This window comes from Lepeophtheirus salmonis, chromosome 3 (genome assembly GCF_016086655.4).
Source record: "Lepeophtheirus salmonis chromosome 3, UVic_Lsal_1.4, whole genome shotgun sequence".
In the NCBI taxonomy this organism is placed as follows: domain Eukaryota; kingdom Metazoa; phylum Arthropoda; class Copepoda; order Siphonostomatoida; family Caligidae; genus Lepeophtheirus; species Lepeophtheirus salmonis.
This window is the reverse complement of record NC_052133.2, coordinates 32682931-32707197: the sequence shown is the minus strand read 5'-3', so window position 1 is coordinate 32707197 and position 24267 is coordinate 32682931. Positions and strand designations below refer to the sequence as shown.

General features: G+C 29.8%; 1 protein-coding gene across 2 annotated transcripts in view; it reads right to left on the bottom strand.

The window, feature by feature from the left end:
- The window catches only part of LOC121114953 (pseudouridylate synthase RPUSD2), a 157337-nt gene extending 133133 nt beyond the window's left edge, over nt 1-24204 (bottom strand). Inside the window, exons 1-2 of one of the 2 annotated variants that reach the window (XM_040709081.2) lie at nt 22974-24204; nt 17369-17656 (exon numbers count right to left, since the gene is read on the bottom strand). In XM_040709081.2, coding sequence (XP_040565015.1) covers nt 17369-17656; nt 22974-23264 — 579 coding nt within the window. In that variant the 5' untranslated portion in view covers nt 23265-24204. The remainder of the gene's footprint in view (nt 1-17368; nt 17657-22973) is intronic. The other variant, XM_071887360.1, reaches the window with a different exon arrangement.
- Nucleotides 24205-24267: the final 63 nt, after the last annotated feature.

Genomic DNA, 24267 nt, shown 5'->3' with positions numbered 1-24267 from the left:
AAGCTATACCAACACTCTTGCACATTATATCTGATTACAACCATCACGATGATGTAGCGGTTCATTTATACCAGAAACGACTTGTAAATCATTTAAAGGAAAAATTGAGTCATATTAAAAAAATATATCATTTTTATGATGGGTGATGTTTCAGACACTCTCTTTTTCCCATATAGAAAAGCCAGCTCTCAAAAATCATCCAAATCGTTGATGATCAGGCCGTAAATTACAAAATAGCGTGGACACTTGACGTGGAATGACCATGGGCAGTAATTGATTCTCAAATAGAGAGCGAGGGAAAATTCATTTACCTATGTTCCCTTAAAATGCATATTTCAGTTATTAACTCATCAAGAGAGGGTCTATAAATCTATATCAGGTCACTTCTTATTTGTGTTGTAGTCAACGGTCTTAGTAAGTTTAAAAAGTAACCATTAAAAGCAAGATAATCTATTAAATAATGTAGTACCTATTTAATAATTTGTCTGACCACTGGCAAGGATATTGTATGTACACGTCCAAAACATTTTTTTTTTAAATGTTATGATACCCCTGAGTGGAAACTGGATATGACCGCTTAGTGCGGGTAGACGGATAAATCCGTTGAGCTTTCGACCAGGTTTGACTGTATTTGGAAATTAATAAATACTAAAATAGTTAACTAATGTTTTTAATGATATAGTACCTAGAGTGGGTAAGGTCATCATATTCCAGAGATGGGACTTGCAACTCGACTTGATCTCACAATATACCCAATATTATAATTATGGACTTGAAATGAGCTCAAAAGAAATATGAGGATTCGAACTGGACTTTGTCAAAATATTCAAGCACTTGGACTTGTTTTAGCAAAGACTATACATGGGATTGCACTAGAAGGACTTTTTCTTATCATCCCTGCCATATACTAATTTTCAAAAAGAGGAAACTCGCTCCAAATAGTGTCGGCTTTAAAATATTCAGAATTAGTATAAGAAAAATGTGTGGGGCCTTTTTAGGGTTATCATTCATTTATATTGTTAAAGGCATTTTTTTCTAAGGCACAATTGCTCATGTTTTTTAATTGAATTAGATTTTGATTCATGAATTATTATTATTTTCTTTTTTTGAAAAAATATATTTATTCTTATTTTTGATTGGATCTAGACAGATCCTTTGCTGAGATTATGTCTTATAATATATTAAGTATTCCGTACATAACGTAATCAATTTTAAACTTGAAATATTTGCTTGACAACATATTAATCATTTAATGAATATTTTTAAAAGTATCCGGGCTGTACATAAAAAAGTACATTCCCAGCTAAAAAAAGAATGTCATTTACCTTACTGAATTATATTTTTACTTATTTGAATGCCCTTTCATCTACACATAAGATTTCGGTTATTTTGCAATAAATATGATTAATTTTCAATGAATTAAGAATAATCCGATTGTTAAAAGTGGCATCACCTACTTTAAGTTGATTGAAAGTATCTGAAAGATTAATTAATGGGAAATAACTTTGAAATTTCCTCTTAATGATCAAGTTAAAAAAAATTAATTATATTTTTATTGCTCAACATTATTGTTACTTCGATTATTAAATAGATCAGCGAGCAAGGAGCATTATAGTTAATAGTGATATTTGTCAGCAGATATGTCGACTCTCTAATTTACTATAATTTTACCCTCGCCGCAATTTCAACAATATTATGAGCGAAAAAAACCTTTGTTGTTAGACTTAATTAAAAATGGAGAGTTAATTCACAAATTCAAAGGATGTTTTGTCAATGCAGTAATATTTTAATATAATATACATATAGGTACTTGGAGGAACTGTATTAAAAAAAAAAAAAACAAAAAAAAAACAGGAGAGTTCATATTATAGATAAAAGACACAATGTACCGTGAATAATTATCCCAATTTCTTATAAATAATAATAATCAGATTAATATGATCAAATAATATACTAATATCAGATATGATAATGTGTGTAGATTAATATACACATAGCAACCATCATATTTTATAAGTAGAATATTTTTTTTTCTTAAGGCAATACAGGAGAGAAAAATCGAATATTTTAAGTGCTCAAATTAAAATATTTTTATTAATATTCCTGGCTATAACTGTGAATACACGTACACCTATAATCCTAATACACGCACATTAGGGTGAGGCTGACTTATCCCCAACACATCCTTAAACTTTGACATTTAACGCTTAAGCTTTTTTATACTGTATATGGGCCTAATGAACATACATTATGCGCAAGTTTATTGAAGTATATTTATGCTTACCTAAGAAGCAAATTCATTGTTTGTTTTTTAAGTGACCAAAAACTATAAACATCCCATTTTTACGGTTCTTGAACGCATCTAGTAATTTTTTTAAGGTTGTATATTTTTAGATTAATGTACAATAATTAGAAAATATTAATGCCATTTAAAAAAATGGATGAGAGTTTCAAAAATGTCAATATTTATGTGCTTCATGGCTGTGCGCAATTTCTACATACTAATATGCTATTATTTTTTTACTATATGTATTTTTAGTATATGGACTGCTTCAAGGGTGGATTTTAAACTTCTATCTTAAATAGATATCTGGTTAGAAAAATATTAGACACATTCAACACTGAAAAATGGGATTTGTATAGTTTATGTCACTTTTTCAAAAAACTCATCGGCTTTGGGCTTGCAAGTTAAACATAAATATATTTTAATAAAATTGCACAAATTTGTTCATTAGGTGCATATGCAGTACTCTAAAAAGATTCAACTTCTTGGGACAGAGTTGGCAGATCAATCTCACCCTAACACAGATATGACTGCTACACATTGTATGTACATAGAGTTTGTCAGGTCCTATAAAGATTTAAAGGATTAGTTATGGATTTATAAAAATGTAATACAAAATAACATAATATAATATGTATTACATATTATTATTCAAGTGGTTGATTCACATGAAGGTAAAATCAACGGCATGAACACATCATATGTAGTATGTAGACACGCAAATAAAAAAGGAATGGATCAAGTAACAAATGCACAGGCATAAAAATGAAGAAGGTACCAGTTCGAGGGTAATCAACTGTCCTCCTCTTTTCCCCGGACATGTCTCCTTTTCTAAATTATGTCCGGAACTGTTTTATAAAATGTTGTATATAAAAATATAAAGAACAAACAATCAAAAATATTTTTGCTAAGAATCAATAAAACTATATTCATAAATTTAAAAATATGAATCCCTACCCCATTATTACCTTTATTTCATCTCGAACCCTCTCATCGGAAAAGAAACAAACAAACAAAAAGCCCCAAAATCAGTTGGTAGTTAGCCTATTCTTCTCAACTCTACAATAATTGTTGGGAATTGTTCATAGCTTAGACAGAGCAGATTCTAATTCAACCAATCAAGGTTCAGAACACATATTAGGAGAAAAGAAGAAGAAACATCAAAAGCCAAGAACAAATACACTGTTTATTTTTATGTTAGGGAGATAACACCGTGCTACCCTTACAAGCCAAGGGTGTTATATTTTACTTATAAAAATAATGGTCACCCTAACCTTGTGTTGTCGAGATACTAATATTTTTATACTAGTTCCTGTACTAAAATTAGACTCGGTATTTCGATACTTTAATGACTAAAAATATCAAGGAAAAAGGTTGTGAAGGACAATTCATATTTACTGAAAGAGTTCGCAGGATGTTTGTTTGGAATGGTGGGAGGTGATTATTTCAGACATTAGATGAGGCTATAAAAGGTAATATTCATCGTTCCTTTGTTTTATAAAGTACAATTATCTAGTTTAGAAATTTGGGAGCGTAATGGTACTTCAAGTAGTGTTGAGTCAGTCCATATTTATTCGGTCCAATCTGTCTTTGAGACAAGTCCTTAAGACTGTCGATCCATCGGACTGACAGTACTATAACTTAATAAAACTTTATTAAATTATGTTGAGTGACATCATCAAGGACCAAACTTAATAAGTTTTAAGGACTGATATTCAGGACTGAACTGGACTAGAATAAGAGTGAACTGGAGGGGACTGCAGTCCTAAATAAGGATTGACACAACACTAACTCTAAGTATCAGGTAGAATATCAATATTTGTATAGTACCCCGGTTCCACTATTTTTTGTCCCGTTGAAATTTTTAATTCTACATCCGATAAATATATCAATTTCCTATCCTCCATAATTTTTTGATATAGAACACCATTCAAATAATACTCAAAAAATAAATCTGATATATAGCTGAAGAATTGAAATAGTTTAGGGAAACTTAAATTTGGTTATTTTGACCATAAAAATATATAATTTTTTAAAGTTCCAGAAACTTAGCAAAACTGTATCAAATTCAGAAAAAATTTGGGAAACTTAATTTTTTCCCAATAGGTCAAAGAAAATGGATTGGAGAAGTTTAAAATATATAGCCTCAAAAACGGGCAACCTAATGAGTATAGGTATATATTATGCATAATATGAAAACCTTATTAACCTTAAATAAATAAACACCCCAAACAAGGTCAAAAAGTGTGAGAAGACTTATCAATTATCTTGATAATTATTCTCCAAATAAGCTATGTTGATCGGTACTATTTTTAAACAAATAAAACTTTCCAGAAACAAAATAATCCTTAATATTAGACGCTAAATCATATTACTAAAGGACTTATTATGTGTGTGAGTAATAAACAATTATCAAATCTTCACTTACATTTACAGTGTACACTATATGACAGTACATCGTACAGTCCGAGTAATTGGTTTCACGTATATAACGAATTGTTCGAGACAAAGTTATAAAACAAAGCGGAGAAACACACTAATTACCTCGAGGATATTTTCTTTGCTACGTAAAAACATGTTAGATTTCACTTTTTAAATATCATAACTGACGTTACTTAATCATTTTTCATCGTGACGTATCGAGTTTTTTCTTTCCTTTGTATAATTAACTTTATGAATTTTGTTAATCATTAATATTGGTTAAAGAATGAGTTCATGGAGGTTGAGGGTACCATAGTTATAGAGGTATATTTATGTTACTCTCAATACCCTTAGCAGACAAAAAAGTAATCACTTTCCTCTCCAAAGATGGCCATTTTTGGGCAATGGTTCATTCAGACAGTCCAATTGTTGACAGTAAAACAGTGTTTTATTTTCTGAAGCTGTTATCATTATTATTTCTTACTTAAGTAGATAACATTTAAGCCAAAAAGGGTATCCACCTCCTGCCTGTCTCCTTACTTGATAAGGAGAAAGACTTCTGTTTATTTCCTTCATATGAAAGAGTTCGCAGCTACTTTAATGAAACATCATGAGATCCTCATAAACACATTTTCAAATGAATTTCTGGTTTCTTTTTTTTTTACATACCGAAAATGCTTATCATTTGCAACTCTATACATACATAATATTTCATTTCTAGGTACAGTAATCCAAATATGCCAAATTGCTGGCCCTTGGAAGTCAATTTAATCCCACAAAGTATTATTTTTCTATGGTGAGTGCTAGCGAACAACAAAATATTTTTGCATCTGATTTTTTTCTATCAGAGTGCCTTGATATGAAAAAACTTACTATAGCAGCACTCGGACTAAATGAAGTATTACTTCAAAAGTAATTACTACAAGTACATGTATAAATATCAGGCTCAAGAATTTATTTGTACTGGTGAATAAATTGGAATGAAGCGTTGACCATTGTACAAAGACAAATTGAACCACAAACATATAAATTATTATAATCATTGTCAACGGGAATAAGGGAGGGTTGTTATTCCATGCTCCTAACTCCTAAGAAGTACTTACTTCGCCTCTATACAATTTCAAATAAAACATGTATGTATATTTGTAGGTAGGGAAGACAGAAGTCGGTTGGAACACTTTTTGCTTGCCTTTGGCTGTTTGACAAGGAGTTTGTTGGACATAGGCTCCCCAAAATTAGATACAACATACCAACATAAGTCTGCTATTATTTAGATATACTAAAGTATTAGATCAGTCAGTAGTTTTTTCTTCCCAAAAAGGGCATTGTGGCCATGCCATGTCAAATGTTGAATCATAATTGAGGAGCGGTAGTGCACGGTGTTGACGAAGAGGCAAACTTTGATTTAATAATATAGAAGATAACTCCCCAAGAAAACTTCAGTCTTCCTCTCCGTTTTTCATGAGTACACTTAGAGACAGTTACTCAATACTTAAATGTTATTTTCTTCCAGAATAAAATAATAATAATAATAACAGCTTGGAAAAAACCCAATGATATGATGAGCCAGGGTCTAAGTATTTTAGTCTATAAATATCTACTTCATTCTTTCTATACATATATATTTCCTTCTCTCTCTCTCTCCCCTCTTACCTTCTTCCATTGTTTCTTTCTATATCCCTCTCTCTTTCCCCTTTTTCCCACATTTATTCTTTGTTTATCCTCCCTCTATTGAGCACTGCAGGCATCCTCCGCTAGTATACAATATACAGAGTTGATCTTATCTAATGGTACACATTTTATTATTTTCAATCAGGAATGACATTAGTGCAAAATTACGGTGGAGAACAACAAGACCAGAGCAAGCTGAGACGGTTGAAAAGAGCAAAGAATATTCTCCTCAATGAGAGAGATACTTTGATAAAATTATATCCATTGAGAATCAATAGTCTAAATGATATAAGTTATGGCCAAAATAATGAAAAAATAACTTAATTATTACAGAAATATTCATCTTCTAAGAAAATATTTTAACCCCTAAACCTCTTCTCCCCCCAAACAAAAATGAAACACATTTCCAATATCCTGAAAAGAAGTTGCCAAAATCATATTAATTATTTTTCTCACAATAATTTGCTGTAAATGAAAATTTTGTGTCATATGATTTTTTGATGATGTTCAAGAAAAAGTACCCATTAACACTTTTGTTGTGTCGGTCTCCATTAATTCAGTCCAATCAAGTCGTAGGATTGGTCTTTCGGACTCTCGGTCCTTGAATTTTTCCTTAAAATGAGGATGGTTTATAAAGTCAAATAAGATATATCAGATATGTATTAATAGCATTGTACAAATTTTATAAAAAATATTCATGTGTTCATTGAAATGCAATATAATACTAACATATTATGTGTTTACTTAATAACATAATTTACCGACTAGATGGAATGGACAGGAATTGACCGTGATCTTAGTTTTAGGAACAACACAACACTATTTACCACTGCCCACTGTTGCAAACGTGACTGGTCTTCCCTACATACTTAAATATATCAGTAGAGAAAATGCGTTTCTTATTTACTTATTACATTCATAGAAATGAATGACACAGTTGACTTGACAACATGCGCATTCTTTGTGATATAAATATTATGCTTATTAAAAAAAGTCTTTTAAAAGATTAAATAAATAAAATTTTAAAAATATCTATTCAATGTTCATTTTCAATTTCTTTTTTCTTTTACATATTATTCAAAAAAAGAGGAGAAATTGTTATTGAAAGAGTTAAAGTACAGTTAATGTCATGGTGTTGTTGCAAGTCTTTAAAAAACAATGTAAATAAGAATGACAAAGACAACATATCAAAATATCACATTTTGGTTAGAGGATGCCAATGAACATGATTAATGATTTACTATAGCATTTATAACTTAAAAAAAGGATACTCGTGTTCAACACATTGATTTTTCAACAATGTGTAGCCAAATAAAAAAATATATATGAGTCTCCTTGTCAATATTAATATCAGTTCTAAATTTATGGATGATTTACATTAATGGCTTTGATATCGAATCAAAGGTTGGGTCATTGTAGAGCTACATGCCCAGGGGGCATTCACAAACTAAGTGGTCACATAGAGTAGTTTATGAGGTCTATCTTTGTTCAGGAAAGATCAACTTAAACCCACGTAGACCTAAATAACGTGACCCAAGATGACGGCACAGGCAACATAAAATTTTAAAACAAACCGCGCAATTTTAAGGTCAAACGGACCCTGCATTTTATCAAATCTAAACATTTTGAATTTAAATCTGGACACTTCAATTTTCATGCAAGAGCCTAAAGCTATAAGACCAACCTCTTTGCGTAAAATAATAATTTTTCCAAAAGTCCCAAAGTTAAAGGGGAAATTGTATTGAACTACGCTCTATACACCTTGGGTAGAAAAAAAGTAGCCAATATTGCGTGGCGTATCTTTACTGAATCAGCTCAATTCATTCAGCTATTTTGGAGTTTTTATTTAATAGACAAACGGGAGTTTCCTAATATTGTCAATATAAAATAACAAATTTAATTAATATGGGTATCACTTTTTTTTTCTCCCCCCCTACAGCTTGACTTTTTTCATGTTATGTTAATATAAAAACATGATTTGCTAAATTAGTAATACTTCTTTGATCTACATTGTCATCATAATAAATTAAACAACAACAAAAAACCAAAGTCATACATTAACCCTAAGGCTCAATTTTGATGCACCTCTTCTAATTGCATAAAATTAATACAACTACAGTTTTTGTAAAATGAATGGCTTTTATTGTCTTTATATACTTACATAAAGAGGAAGTACTTTGAAAAGAAAAGTGAATTAAAAAGTTTGAGAAACGCTGTTTTAAGGGTTTCACTCTCAGACAACATTTAAATATATGTGACTCATTCTCCATTTAAAAAAAAAAGAAATATCTATTTTTTCTGAAAGAATATAATTTGTGTTTTATTTTTCAATCAATGTAATTTGAGTTGAATAGATGAAGGTTCAAAACACCTTTAACAAGGAGGAAGAGTATATAAATCAACAGCTGAGAAAAAAAAATCATAGTACATATAAATAGTTGATGATGCATTTTGTTATGAATAGAGTAGTAAATCCCTAGCCCTTTCGTTAATTAAAAAAAAAGAAACCAAAATTTGGCATGGTAACCCTGAAAATTTGAATAATGTTTTAGAGGAGAACAGCTTAGCTGTCATGACGTTTGATTAGATTAGCTGCAAGCAGCAATGAGAGGAAGTAATTAAACAGAAGGAAACTCTCCGATGTCGATCCTCAATTCTACTCTGAGTCTTTAATTAATAATAACAACAGCTTTAAAAAACAAAAAACTGTTCAAATTGTCAAGAATCAAGAACAATACAAATTCATTGAAAAAGTAATTTAACTCAACTATAAGAAAAATTGTGCACTTAAAGTAGGGGAGGGGGAATTTTAACGCCCCGTTAAAATTCAATTCAATTGTAGCTCTACTTTTCCGATACAAGAGCATTTTTAAGCACTATAGAAAAAAATATTTTTTTAAAATCTACTTTGAAAATTATTTTTTCCCATTAAGAATGTGTATTTTTTAAATATATTTTCATAAGTGAGAAGAAAAAACACCCCAAGTTTTATGATCATTAAAGCCTTTTTATTCTTAAAGTAATAGTTATATAACATTTCTAGTTAAAAGTACAGTTTTAAGGTCAAAAGTAACAAAAAAAGGTTAACTTCTTATAACTTTTCGTTTTAACGTGTGTACTTGGATGTCCAATTTTTAGGATGATCTGTTAATTCGACCCTCTATTGTATTTTAATAAAAAAGTTATGTTTCTAAAGTTTCAGTCTTCAAAAGGTGTTTTTGATCTCTATAGCCATTTTAAGATGACTTTTTTTTTAACAACATTCTCTAATTGTAAGGGGATTCAGAAGTTTCAATTTTAAAGTTATGTTGCTGAATTTCAGAATTTTAAATTTCAAGGTTTCGTCGTTGAACTACAAAAGTTTCATGAAAGTTCCTTCTCTCAAGTGATACATAAGAATATAATCCTTATTTTACATTTTGAAGAAAAACTAATTGTGGCACAACGATATACTTCAGATACTCAAACTATCATAACGTTTGGTAAGGTCCCAAATATGAGACAAACTACATTACATTAAAAAGACTTACTACACTAAAACAACAATTGGCCGTATGTGTTTAGAATAAGTTTATTTTAATTACCAAAGCCAACGAAAGTGAACAGAGGTTATGTTTTTGCCTCTGTTTGTTTCTTAGTCACCAGGATTACAGCAAAAGTTACAGATCTATTTTGATAAAACTGGGTACGAAGATTATATATGGGCACAGTAATAATTGTACATTACATTTTGAGAGGTTAATGTAACACAAAAACTTAAGAAATGCATATTCCATCATAATTTTGGAACAAATTGAGATAAACAACTCAATTTGATTTTAAGCAGAGGTTTTGCACTCAACTTAGTGTCCATTCTAGTTTCAGCTTGTGTTCAATTTGCTTTTTCTAAGTTTTCGAGCATTTTTTTATTATTATTTTATAAAATTTAAAAAGTTGGAACATTTTTAGTTTAATTTATTTTAATACATTATCTTCTATGATGAATTATGGGAGAACAAAATGAAAAAAAATAAATAGAATAATCTCAGGTCTTCTACACGCGGGAAAGACTAAAATGACCCCCTTCCCCACGCCGACATCAGTGATAAAGAAAAAGAAATGAAAATTGCGGGAAAATCTTTTCATTCGTATATGTGGCTTCCCTCATCTCCTGATATAATTATTTCTTGTGGAGCCTCGTCGAGAGAGAGTCCAATTCTACTCCTCACCAAAAATGAAAATTCTCTCAAAGAAACCATTATCTATGCTTAGGACAAGATTCCTGAGGGAAGTATCAAGAAGGCGTAGTTTCCACTCTCGTATCGAGGCAGATATCACTACGAGGAGAGATCATTATAAATAAAAAAGTTCTAAAATTTAAATTACTTTACCTGATTATCAGTGAATGCTTTATCTTTATGGAATGAAAATATTTATTTGGATACATAAAGATTTTATAGTGAGTACTGCAATAAAATACTAAATTTCATTACAGAAAAGACAATCAACAAAAAATTAAATGCAGAGTAAGTCTTTGTTATAGTCTAACAAGAATGCAATTTGATTATAGAATCGCCCAACGGAAATTCAATTAAGAATCCTCTTTTTATTTTTTTCTTATACATTTTTATTTTTGTTGATTTATCCAAGTGAATTAATGTAATTTAACAAATAATAAACTCTTTTTTCTATTAAAATCGAAAGCCTACTAAGGAGAATATAAATAATTAATTTGAATCATGCATTAAACAATCTTCATTGCATCTTTAAACTTATCTTCTATGTTAAAAAGCCCCTATTATCTTTTTAAAACCCCAAAAAATCCTTCAGATCTTTTTTCAAAATCTGTAAAAGTTAGAGTACCCGAAGCTGGTTTGGGTCTCGGATATCTTCGGATAAGATAAATTTACTTATTACGTATCCAGGCCAAAAGCCGTCCTATTTCCAACATTAAGTAGGATTTATCTCTCGTTTTCTGGGATTTTTCTGGGAGTGTTACATCTACGAGAAACTCCCCGGAAATTTAACATTTAATTATTTCATAATGTAAGCTTCCTTTATTTAATCCATTAACGGAAAAATTGAATAATGAATGTATTTATATTGTAGATTTAGGTACTTGAGATAAAATTATAACCATTTATGCATTGACAGCAAATAAAAAAGTTATACAATAATAACTTTATCTTCTAATGTAGCTTCTTTATTTTTAATCTTTCATGAATGTATAGGTAAGATAAGCATAAAATAAATGTATTTTTCCCCAAATATAGAATAAATTAATTAAATTTCCCAGTATTTAAAATGTATTATATCATTAAGAATTTCCCAAGAACCCAAAATTTAGAAATTAGTAAGAGGATAATTTTTCCAGAAATGAGAACCTCTAGTAAACGTACCTATAAAGATAATTATATATATAATATGATAAATATAACTACGAACATTAAAGTGGGTTGTTTTGAGGGGTTTGATCCACTTATTCGAATTTTGAAAAAGGAATATAGGGAAAAGTTGTGTATTATTATAAAATAATTTGTTTTCAATATGAGCTAAAAGGATTGGGTTCGAGAGACTCCCCCCAAAAAAATTTAAGATTTATATTTTTCCATATAAATGATTTCGTTTGTGAGGATTACAAACCCCATAATCTCAATCGTACAAACAAAATCCCCCTACTTAGTTTTAAGAGGACAACTAATAATTAGGTATCGATTTTTTGCACACTTACTTAAAAGTAAGTTGAGTCTTCCTTCCAGCTCTTTTACAAATGTGGAATATAGGAACCTGTGAGAAAGGTAGTGGAGAAATAAATAAAGGATGATCACGGACAAGGACTTAATAAATAAGATTGACTCGATCCCATTTAAAAACAGAATATATCCTTCCAAGACGTATATGTAAAATTTCCCCTAGCAAAAACAATTGGTACAACTCTGAGGACATCCAGCCTTGACAGTTTTATGGATAGACAATTTAGAATTTTAAAAAGTTTTGTTTAACCAATTCAAGAGTATGCATAAAACTCCCTCCATCTTTGGGGTTTGTTTATTATTAGAGCTGTATATTTACCTCAGCAAGTAAGTTGAACTGCAGCTATGCTTTTGCCCCGTTTATTTGTTTATTAGTCACCAGGATTAGGCAAAAGTTACGAATCAATTTTGATCAAACTTGGTACAAAGATTATATATGGTTACAGAAAGAGTCCATTCAATTTTGAGAGTTCAAAAATCAAAGGTCCAGGTACACAAAACGTACAAAATACATAATACACCCTACATTTGGAGCAAATTGAAATACATAACTCAATTTGATTTTAGGGAGATGTTTTTTGGCTTTAACAAGTCCCTTTCTAGTTTTGTGTTGTTGTATTTTTTGCAATATACTTCAAACTTTAAATGTTGGAATCTTATCTTGTGCCTCTAGCATAACTTTATGCCAATTATGTGTGTGTTGTTGTTGTTTTAGACTGAGATAATTAAATAATTGAGGATATATAAAGAAAAGATATTGATGATTATTAATCATAATTGGGCATAATGGAAAAAAAACCTCAAACAAATATGTATAATTGAGGTTTCAACTGAATTGAGGAACCTACAAAATACGTTCAACTGTCCAGATATTTGGCATCTTTTATAGTATTAAAATTTACCAATTTATAGATTTATAAAATTTTGATTTTCAACCCACTCAAATGAACATTCAAAGTAAAATATATTACTTAAACAGTTATTAATGAAATGTGGTAGATTTAACTATTAATTTATTCTGATAAGAGAAAGTATTGCTAAATCTACCGACTTTAATAAAATATTATTATTTTATGAATAAAAACTGGGTGAAATTTAAAAAAAAAAAAAATATTATAAATATTGGACTCACGTCGCTTCCTTCATTATATATCACAACCTTTCCTCAGAAAAGAAACATAAAAAGGCCCTTAATCATTTGGTAGCAGTTAGCCAATTCTTCCCAACTATAGAACTATTCTTCAATGATTGTTGATCATTTTTATCAATTTATTCAAATTCAACCAATCAACTTTCAGAACAGTGAAAATTAAAAGCTGACACTAAAATAGATTGTAAATTCTTGAGGAAACGAGGTAAAATCGTGTGGTATATGGAAATAATTTCATTACCCGGAAAAAATATCTCATGGAAATGGATTTTGTTCCATTTCGGAATGTTTCTATTATAGAAACACATTTCGGGATCAGTTAATCCGAAAACCTCATCGTCTTGTCTAATAGTTAAAGTTCCTCTGTAGAAGACATTAAGACTCCATGTAGCTCTTTTTAATGTGACTATGTGATGTAAACGTAATTCTTTATCGAACGTTTAAAGGTCTACTTTATAAAATAAAATATTGAAAGGACCTTTTGTCAAAAATTTTGTTATATCAGCACGCTATTTGAACACACTCTAGCGTATCAATTTGTTTATTTTGTATAGACTGGACTCCATGCTTGTGACACATACAAAATAATTGGTACGAGTCACTTAAACTTTATAATGTAGCATTCACGTCTCTAGATAAAAAATATCTTATCATGAATCCCAACGCTTCAATTGTCTTCTTGGACACATTGTAGATGTGCTTATTCAATTTCATGTTAAGACTTCAAGGTCTTGTTTTCCTTGGAGTGTTTTCACTTAATCAATATCAAACCCTTTCACCAAAAAATTGCACTAAGGCACTCTTCCCATGGTTCACTGGTAATTCTCACTTGAAGCTCCATTTCAAACTCATATTCCTATACAAATTAGTTGATGATAAACATATCCAAGTGAATAGGTATGTACTGGTGTTTAGACTCTGTCCTAGACAAAATTATTATTCTACTATGGTTTTAAGGAATTTTTATGGATCAATATTTTGGTAGAGACTGGGGTTTCGGACCGAGTACTGTTATTTCATCGTTATCAATTGTGAATTGAAAATTTTGTATGTGACTACAATAGGGAAAAAATAGATTCTGAATTTAACATCATATTTTGACAACTCAGAGCTGATAAATATAACAATAAAAATCTGTATAGATGAATGTTTTGGATGAGACGGATCGATTTTTTTTAATGGGATTGATCAAAAAAAGGTTTTCAAAAATATAGCAATTTTTGATCTTTCCAGAATGTCCTAAACAAATTGCAACACTTAATCATTTTTATCAATGTTGTGTTTTTATCCTCTGAAGAAATTCTCATTTGAAGGCCTTGTCTGCATGAAAGAATGATAAAATCACTAAAGAATTGACATTTAGGAAACATAATCATTGTTTTATGTACTAACAATGTGCTTACTTGACACTTAAGCGTTTAAGCATAAAAACCCCTTTTTCTTACAAAGGGGTCTTGTAAGATCAGTATCATGGTTATTACAATGATATGAGGGCCTAGATTAATAACCCTTCAGAATTACAAAGAAACAAGAGTGTCGATACTGTATTTTTTAACTGAGAACAAAAGATAAGAGGGAAGGAGGAGTTCAGATATTAACTTCTACATAGATAACACTTATGTGATGATGCCGTTGAAACCTTTAACTTTTTGTTCAACTAAGTGAATGTGTCATAGTCCTACTTAAAAAGGTATTTCTCACTCATCAAAATATGACAATTCCTCTCGATATGCCATCGTTCTCCACGTTGCTAGACTATCATAGACATTCCTTAAAAAAGAAAGAGAAAAAAAAATCCAAAATCTATTGGTCAATTTTCTCAGCTATGGAATTATTAATTAATGAATAACTGTTGGGCATGGGACATGAATATTGATTATTTATTAGTAGTTTGTTTACATACCTGATGATAGTGGCGCCACCTTGCGTTTATTATTGTGTATTAGTAGTTTATATACTTAGTCGTTTATTACGACAACTTAATAATCTACGCCATCCCGCAGATATTTGTATTTTTTTTTGTTTATGTTTGGTCATGCCCAAAAAACTGGTCAAATGGAACCAATCAACGTTCATCACACCGATCAGTTGAAAATAAGCAGAAACATCGACAGCTAAGAACCAAATTCAGTCCAAATTTGTATGTTAGTAAGGTAAGGCCGTGCCTAATTTTTGATACGCAATAGAATGTATATACCTTTCCACCAAAAAGAGAATGAACAATGCTAGACATTATATTTGCGTAGTACATAATTAGGCGATTATGTAATTCTCGATGATAACTATTATTTATCTAGTAGTGCAGATACCTTCAAAATTTCAAGCAATAATTCGAGTACAATAGATAAAACATAAATAAGCAGCCCCATAACCAGACCTATATCCAAGTAGGGCACTCCAAATTCTAGGAGATGCCAAGTCGTTACTAGGACTTTTCTTTACAGATTGACTAACTTGAGATGACAATTTTATTTATTTTTTGTTGAAATTTTGTATTGACATGTTTTTATGAAAGTCCAAAATATGTAGCCATTATTATTTTTATAAAAAAATACTCAATAGTAAATTTCCATGCCGTGACATTGTTTGGAACTAAATCCACGAAGACTCAATTATGATTTATATACAAAATTACAACATCAATCAAATAAAAATAAAATAACTCATACATGCCTCGGATATTAATCAAAAATGAAGAAGAAAAATAATGTAACTATGTACCCATTACAGATGGCATCGGTTCTCAAACGTTTTCAAGTTCAATCTCTCATCCCTTGTAAATACTGAGGACATAGAGAGCAGCAGATCCATGTCCCGTTGTTTCTTATAAGATGAAGAAAAAAAACTATTTCCATTGATTTAGTGATTTTCGAGCCTTCAAATTTATATGAAGTTTGCTGACAACACAATATCATAACACATGAGATGTTCAGTTAGTTACTACTATTATTCAAAGGTAGCAGTTAATTTATGTGTGTGTGTTTTTTGTTTGTTTTTTTAAAGAAAGGGTAATTTATAGAAAAATGTAGAAGTTTTTAATCCCTCCCCCCCAAAAAAAAGAATAATCTTAACAACGCGGCCTGCCCACCGAAATACACCCCCTCTACCCTAGTTATTATGTATGTATTAGATGACTATATAGGATAATAATTATAATTACTAATGGAGCCAAGTCCTTTTGTATGTGTGGACAGGACATCAATGATGAACATTCCAACATATAATATCTATGTATTGACTGGTCGTATTTTGAGCAATCAATATACTAATGCACGTTTCTCATATATTACTTATATATACATAATAATAGAGTGATCACTATTTTTGATATGAAATAGTATGAAGTACGAATGTGGCATATCTAGGATTACAAAATAGTTTTGCATTCCCTCTAAGTCTTTTCAAGACTCGCCACGGCCATTTTTAAGATTTTGGATAATTTTAGTATGAGGTTGTAAAAATAAATTGATTTTAGATATGACACCCCGAACAAATTCTTTTTGCAGAGCACTAACTATTAGTGAAGAAAACAAATCTATAAGCCATATATTATTATAAAAAAATTCAACCATGATTTTTGAAAAGATTGTATCATAAAAAAAAAGCATTTCCCGGTATTCAAATCAAATTAAAACAAGATTAATTAGGGATCAAAACTTTCGGATATCATTGGTGATTTGGCTATTTATGTGACCATTTGACAATGACTAACTTACCTTCGCACATCAATGTGGTGAAATATAGTTCGTGCCATATAATATCACAAATTAATATATGTATTATCTTAACCCCATAGAAGAAGTAGCTTTTGAAATGACCGTGGCGAGTTTTGAAAAGACTTACAAGTGAGGTCAAAACTACTTTTTTAATCATAAGACATGCCACATTTATAATTTAAATGGGCACATTCATACTATTTCATTTTAAAAATAGTGATCACTCTAATATATATGATCACTTTGTGCAATCACTCAATACTGGGAGACTCGGTATATAATAATAATTATTATTATTATTAAGGATCGTTTTCCCGATATTGGAAATTTATTATTAATAATAATGGTTTGATAGATATAATATAATATATAAATGCAAGATATAGATTCCTACCTTATCATAGCCCAGAGCAAGCTTGCGATACTTTTCCTCGTCATCAACCACAATCTTCATTTTGGACCAGTCGGAATTCCCCTCATGAATTAACTTTTCATTGGAGTAGTTCTCCTTGTGCTCTTCACTTAACAAGTGCTTTTGAAATGCGAAAGCAGATGCTGATGATTTCGGGCATGAGATGAGTTTACATTCATAGTAAGGAGGTCTTTGATAGGGTTCAGATGGAAAGCGATATTCAACTATCATTTCTAATCCAAAAAGGTCCGTGGACTCATCGAAAAGATCCTGTTAGTATATAATAATATAAAAAGTAGAATATTTTGTTTTGTCAAACTTATCAGTCAAAAAATGAAGTTATTTTATATCATATTGATCATTAGTTGATTTTTTTTCTATTATAAAAAGAAGCAAGATCCCAAAGTTGTTTTTTAACTTAAACTTCCAAATATGTATCGAAGAAATGTCAAGAAGTAAAACTATATTGTCAAATTTTCTATTTTCAAAAGCAAAAAAACAATCCATGATTACTCCTAAAAAAATGCAAAACAGCATGTAATTTCTTTACAAGTCAACCCAAATGAAACTCCTAGGCACGTCTTTTACATCAAAAAAAAAAAAATCCTCAAGCTTACAAGCACGTTTTGCCTCATTGTTTTATGGGTTTGGCAGAAATTAACTCATAAATGGTGGGATCAATACTATAAAAATGACATCACTTATCGTTGACATTATAATCGCACTACTTTTCATTGCTGTTGCTTTTCAAAAAGTGAAGAGGCCATTAAAAATCTATGACGTCGTAAAATATCCTAATTTCCCCATAAAATAGGAATTTTTCCACCTTTGAAACACGACGGGAAAAATTGGCACGAGGTATCTAAAATTTTGTAGATAGCGTATATTTTTATATTTTCAAAAATAATTAACCATTAAAAAATATCCTGATCAACGGGACACTCAACTGTACATAATATACATGGGAGCTATGACTTATGAGGAAAAATAAATTCCAATTTGTTTTTGAGAGATGATTAAATTGTATATTGAAAAAAGTTGACAATTGGGGGAACAATATTACCATCTCCTTGAACAACATTTCTTGCAAATACATACATAGAACTATTCATTTGATATAATATATACATATATAATAAAAAAGCATTCAAGGTTTCACAATAAGTAAAGGAGTATGCATTTTCTTTAGAAATAAAAAATAAAATAAAAATCTAAAAGGCATTTGAATTTGAGCATCAAAATTGAGATACATATATGTTTCTACATATTAGGTTTTCTCTTTTTTTGAGAAATTGTCTTGCTGCTAGATCCGGGAAATATTTTTTTTAAATATCGGCATCCCATTGGTAGATAACAATTGCTATGTAAATTAATTATTTCTTTTTTTTATATTTTATGAAGAAATAATAAACTTTAAGAAAGTCTTACCCAATAATATATTTTAAATTCTCATTTTATTCTTTATCATTAATAATGCATGTTTTTTTAGAACCCGCAGTTACCGCAAAGATTACAATAGTAAGCTATGAAAGAGCTTACTTTCAGTGGAGCTGTTGAAAATCGTATGTATTTTGGGCATGTTAAGAAAAAAAGATACCAAAATTCAACATGGTAAACCTGATGTGACATTTCATTAGATCCGCTAGAAGCATCTGTGACGAGGGGGAGAAGAAAATAAACAAGGTATAGGCAAGAAGTACTCCGATGTCGATCCTAAGTTCTACTGTTCTCCGCAACAAATATTCAAGGTATTCGTCTTTTATGAGCACACACGAATTTTCAATCAGGTTTTGAATATAATTGAATGTAGTAGAAACGGAATTTCACTCCTCAGTAATTAAATAATAATCACAACAGCTCAGGATAAGAAAATATACACTTCAGTTTACCTACTCCAAAAAGACGGTCGAGCTACAAAATACACTCACTATGTATAATTGTACAATACACAACCCAGCCTGGTGTGGGCTAAAATTAAACACTGCATGTATTTATAATTATAATAATTAAATCCAATATTTCCCAGGAATTTACCGTAGGTGTAAAACAACGATAAATCTCGGGAAAACAAGATCCCAGGAGAAAAATCTAAGTAGATATATTATAGAAAAATACAACATAATATTTGTACGATAATTAAACTACAGAACATTACTTGGATATAGTTTTCAATTTAAAAATGATAAAGTAATTTGCTAAATTTGGAGTAATTCATTGTCAATACTATATTTTTCTCTTTTAATTGATTTAATTAAATTATATTAATTAATTCATATTTCCCTTTATCTAGAAATTGTGTAGTATAAATGGTTAAGTATAAGATTATTTGTTATGTGACCCCTAATAAAGGGGTATAAATATACAACTCTCAGCTTAACATACCCAAGTTAAAGAGAATCCCTAAAACACATCATTGTGGATCATATATTGATCAACGCATAATTTCTCAAATTCATGATAAATGCTATCAATCATGAAAGGTTGCGTGAAATTCAATAAAAATTGTAGCGTGACTTTGATAATATTTTGAACTAACTAAAACCAAGATTAATATTAACCTTGAATAAAACAAACAAAGGTGAGAAAGGTGGGGCCTTTATCGCTTTTGGCCAGGAACCCAATAATTTTTGTAGTATTTGAAGGTCCTATTAATGATGAGACAATCAGTATCCCCCACCCTTCTTCCCAACAAGTCACATGTCCGTGAACAAGTAAATTTTAAGCAAAAATTAGATGAAGGTTTTTGTGATTAGATAAATTCAATGATTAATATATTTTCGTCAATTGTTCGACAAATTAAAGTAGTATTGTGTATATTTCATTTGATTTTGTCAGTTGGATAGGTGAAGTGATATTGCTGGCCATATTTGACCAAGGGGTCATAGTTTTGTTACTCCAGCATAAGAAAAACAAATGATTGGAAAATCTTAAATCCAGGGGTTGAGTATGAAATTATTGCCAAATGAGGGGGGAGGAAGGGAAAGATATGTCTGATGCATATACAATATATATGGCCCATAGACAATAACTACAACAATACATTGCAATTCATGCTGTTATCGTGTATTTCATGCCATTAGTGCATAAATCCTTTTGAATTAAATATGGGATTGCAGTCAAAAAATCTTTATTACTCAAAATTCAAAATCTTTTGATTAACTATATTCTTAAATGTTTAAGTCAAAAAAATAAAAAATACATGTAGGTACGAGTACAATTAACTAATTAAATGTCTATGGTTTTTTTAATTAGTAATGTAAATCGAGTGTATTCTTGTTTTTGTTTGTTTTTTGAATAGGTAATCTGAAGAAAGAATATTTTTTAATCAGCTGTTGCCATTATTATTTAACTCCTTGAGTTGTGAACATCTTTTCTTACTACATTTAATTATATTCATAATATGACATTCATGTGTGCTCACTAAAGATGGAAAGTAACCTTGGGGAATTGTTGTGGAGATATCATCCTAAGTAATTTTTGGACTTAGAGTTTTAGAATTGAGGATTGACATCAGAGTAATTATTGCCAATGTCATTGTTTATTTCCTTCTCCCTAATCACAGCTGATTCTAGCTGATCTAATGATACGTCATGACACCTAAGCTACTCGCCTCCAAAACATTCTTCCATTTATCTTATATAGACCTATCAAATTATCGTTTTCTTAAACAATTGACAGACCCTTCATTTATCTACATGTAGTATAAATTATGATAACAGAGGGCCAAGATTGTATATTGTTAACTGACAAAATCTTCATGGGTTATGTATGTGTATAGTGAGCTAAATATAGTATACTGTTTTGAATATTCATCAAGTGAATCTTTACTCCGGTTTGTAGCAGTTTTGCTCCGGAAAACAGAATAAAGCAAATAATATACTATAATACTTACTAAAAATATCATAATCATACTTTAATCATTCAATCGATGTAAGTATTTTAATCTTTAGTAACTATCAATTATGTAATCATAAAAAATCTACATAATAAGGATTAAATAATAAAATAGAAGGATAAATACTTTGATATTTTAAACAGGAATTATATATTCAGAGGTAGTTATTTACACATGGAGGGTCTTCAGTCTCATTCATGAATAATCATAAAAATTGTGTAAGCCCCACATATAGGTTTTTAGATTATTAAGTTGTATGCATACATGCAGACTGTACAAGTTACCATTTGTACGACTCATAACGCTCTATATTACAACACCAGTTATATTAATTACATTAATTAATGACATTATAACATTCCCATCTATTAACATTACTTATTTACGACTTATCCAACTCTCGACACATGGAGTTTCTTATGTGTCATACGTAGAATACTTATAACCAATTAGTAATATTAATGAAAAACATACTAAACTAATCTTGAAAACATCTAATGGAATTTCAATCATAGCGTCACAAGCTATTATAAATGATTCATTAAGAATTATGCATCTCATTTTTTGGTTACAACTTGTACACGATGTGTTTGTATATTATTTTATCGTACATTTATGATAAAATATAAAGATTAAGTGAACTTTCTAAGAGGTAAACATTTTTTTTATAAACTTGAAAAAAATAAATTAAATAAGAAATTTCTAACATTTACAACAACATTTCGAACAGTGACAAAGCGATCTAGGGGTTGTTGTAAAATTAACGAAAGGTTAAATTTGCAATTATTTACTTACGAAGCGTTTTCATTGACGTCATAATTGAAGGAGACGCCTTCTTGAAGGCTTAATTTTAATATTTTCCCCCAACAAAAAATTTCCAAATTTGCAATACATATTGATTAAGCTCCATCAAATAATTTTAAAAATAAACAAAACTTAACTGCTGGATTGAATACTAACTTGATGCAAATGATTAAAAGTGATATTTGAATATGAAAAACAATATGAAATGTCTAAATTTGTCCAAATTTTTTTATGGTCGATTAAGGACGAAAAAATAAGGATGATTTGAACAAAATATCTTACTTTTCCAATTCCAATTGTTAATTTATTGTCTACACTATCAAAATAAGATTGTATAACGATATACATTTTATTTCTATATATATTATATTTATATACATTTTAGGGACAGATATGTAATAAAACTAGGTATCAGAGGGATAAATTTTTGCTAGACAATAAAGTTTAAGTCCTTTTATTTGTTGGTCACATTATGACATGAAGTAGTTCAGCCTTTTCCTTAACGTTAATAAAAAAAATGGTTGTTTAGGCCTCCAAAACAATTTTGGCGTCACAAGAAACCGCTCTATACCTATTTATATATGAGACACCATTTTTGTATACATTTGGAAAAAATAAATTTAGACGATGAATTAAGAACATTCCAAACAATATTAATTTTTCCCATGTAGCTCAAAAAAATCAAACAGTGATAACCCGAAAGAGGATTTTGTTATAAAATTAACTTTTCAGAAATTTACAAGTTATCATTGGACTAAGAGCAATATTGAATAGAAAATAGTCAATTGATTGCATCAGTATGGTTAAGTGGATATCTAAATTTATCCAAAAAGTCACTATTGAATCGGGATCCTAAAATACACATTGGAAAAGAAGAATACATCTTACCTTGAGTGGAGTACAGAGATCAGAACGATCCTTATTAAAGGCTTCCACATTAACACGATGTTTTGCACCCTCAACATGTTGCGACCAGGACAAAATACTCTCCAACATAGTAGTACAAGCCAGGCATTTGATTTTTTTCTGATGACTCGTTTCAGGATTTTTCTTGAAAAACTCGCGCTTTACATTCTTTATCTCCTCTTCCGACATTTCTTCAATCATTTTGGCAACACTTACTTTAGTGCGTTTGTTAGAACGATCAAACGTATGCACTTCAAATAGACTTTTACCCATGGTTTTTTATTCACAAATATGAAATAAACGCCGTTGATATATTATAATAATTTACTAAATAATAGTAAGTATTAGTCACAATTCAAATTCTCGAAATGAAATAAATGCTTCGAATTTGTTGTTGTTATTATAAACACACGTGGATCTATGACGTCACAACGCTACTCTCTGCGTATGCAAGCACTTTATCAGCATCTACATGGCAAATATGAAGCTGTGTTTTCCCTCCAAATCCATAACATTACTCTCAAAATTATTTAATTAAATACCAATTAAAATGTCTCTCTTATATTGCTAATATTTTAAAGCCTACTAGAATCAATATAAGTATTTATTAGATAGGAGTTTAAATATTAAAATATGAAAATATATTTAAAGAATAGGTTTTGTAGATATTGTATACAAAACTTCCGTTAATATTTATATTTTTTTGCGTGAAATATTTACACATAAAATTTGAATTACCTAGATTTATTGACCTAGAATATTCTAAACCTATTCATTCATGTTAAAATTAAATAAAAGCTATAATTAATCGTATTGAAGACAAATATTGATTATTTTGGTGAATATTAAAAGAAACAACAAGGGTGAAAGCGCTGCTTTTTTAACAAATTTCTTATTGAAATAATGTAATGTTTTTACGATCTACTGATAGCTTCAATCAGAAGACTTGTACCAATTTTTAAAAATAGAGATACGTAAAATAACTTAGAAAAATATTGTAATAAGAAATAGTTATTCAAGTAAGGCCCATAATTTGTAATATATATATGTATATCAGATATAAAAATTCATACATGAAGTACAATTAGAGATTAACATAGGTACTAGTTAAAAGGAAATATTGTGGAGTGGCGGAAATAGAGATCGTTAAGAAATCTAGCTTACATATATGTATATTAGGACATGTTTCTCATTCAAATAAAAAGCTTCATATAATTGAATATGATAAAAATGATATGAGGAATTAGGAGGAGAGAGAGAAAGAGCTGAAAAAATC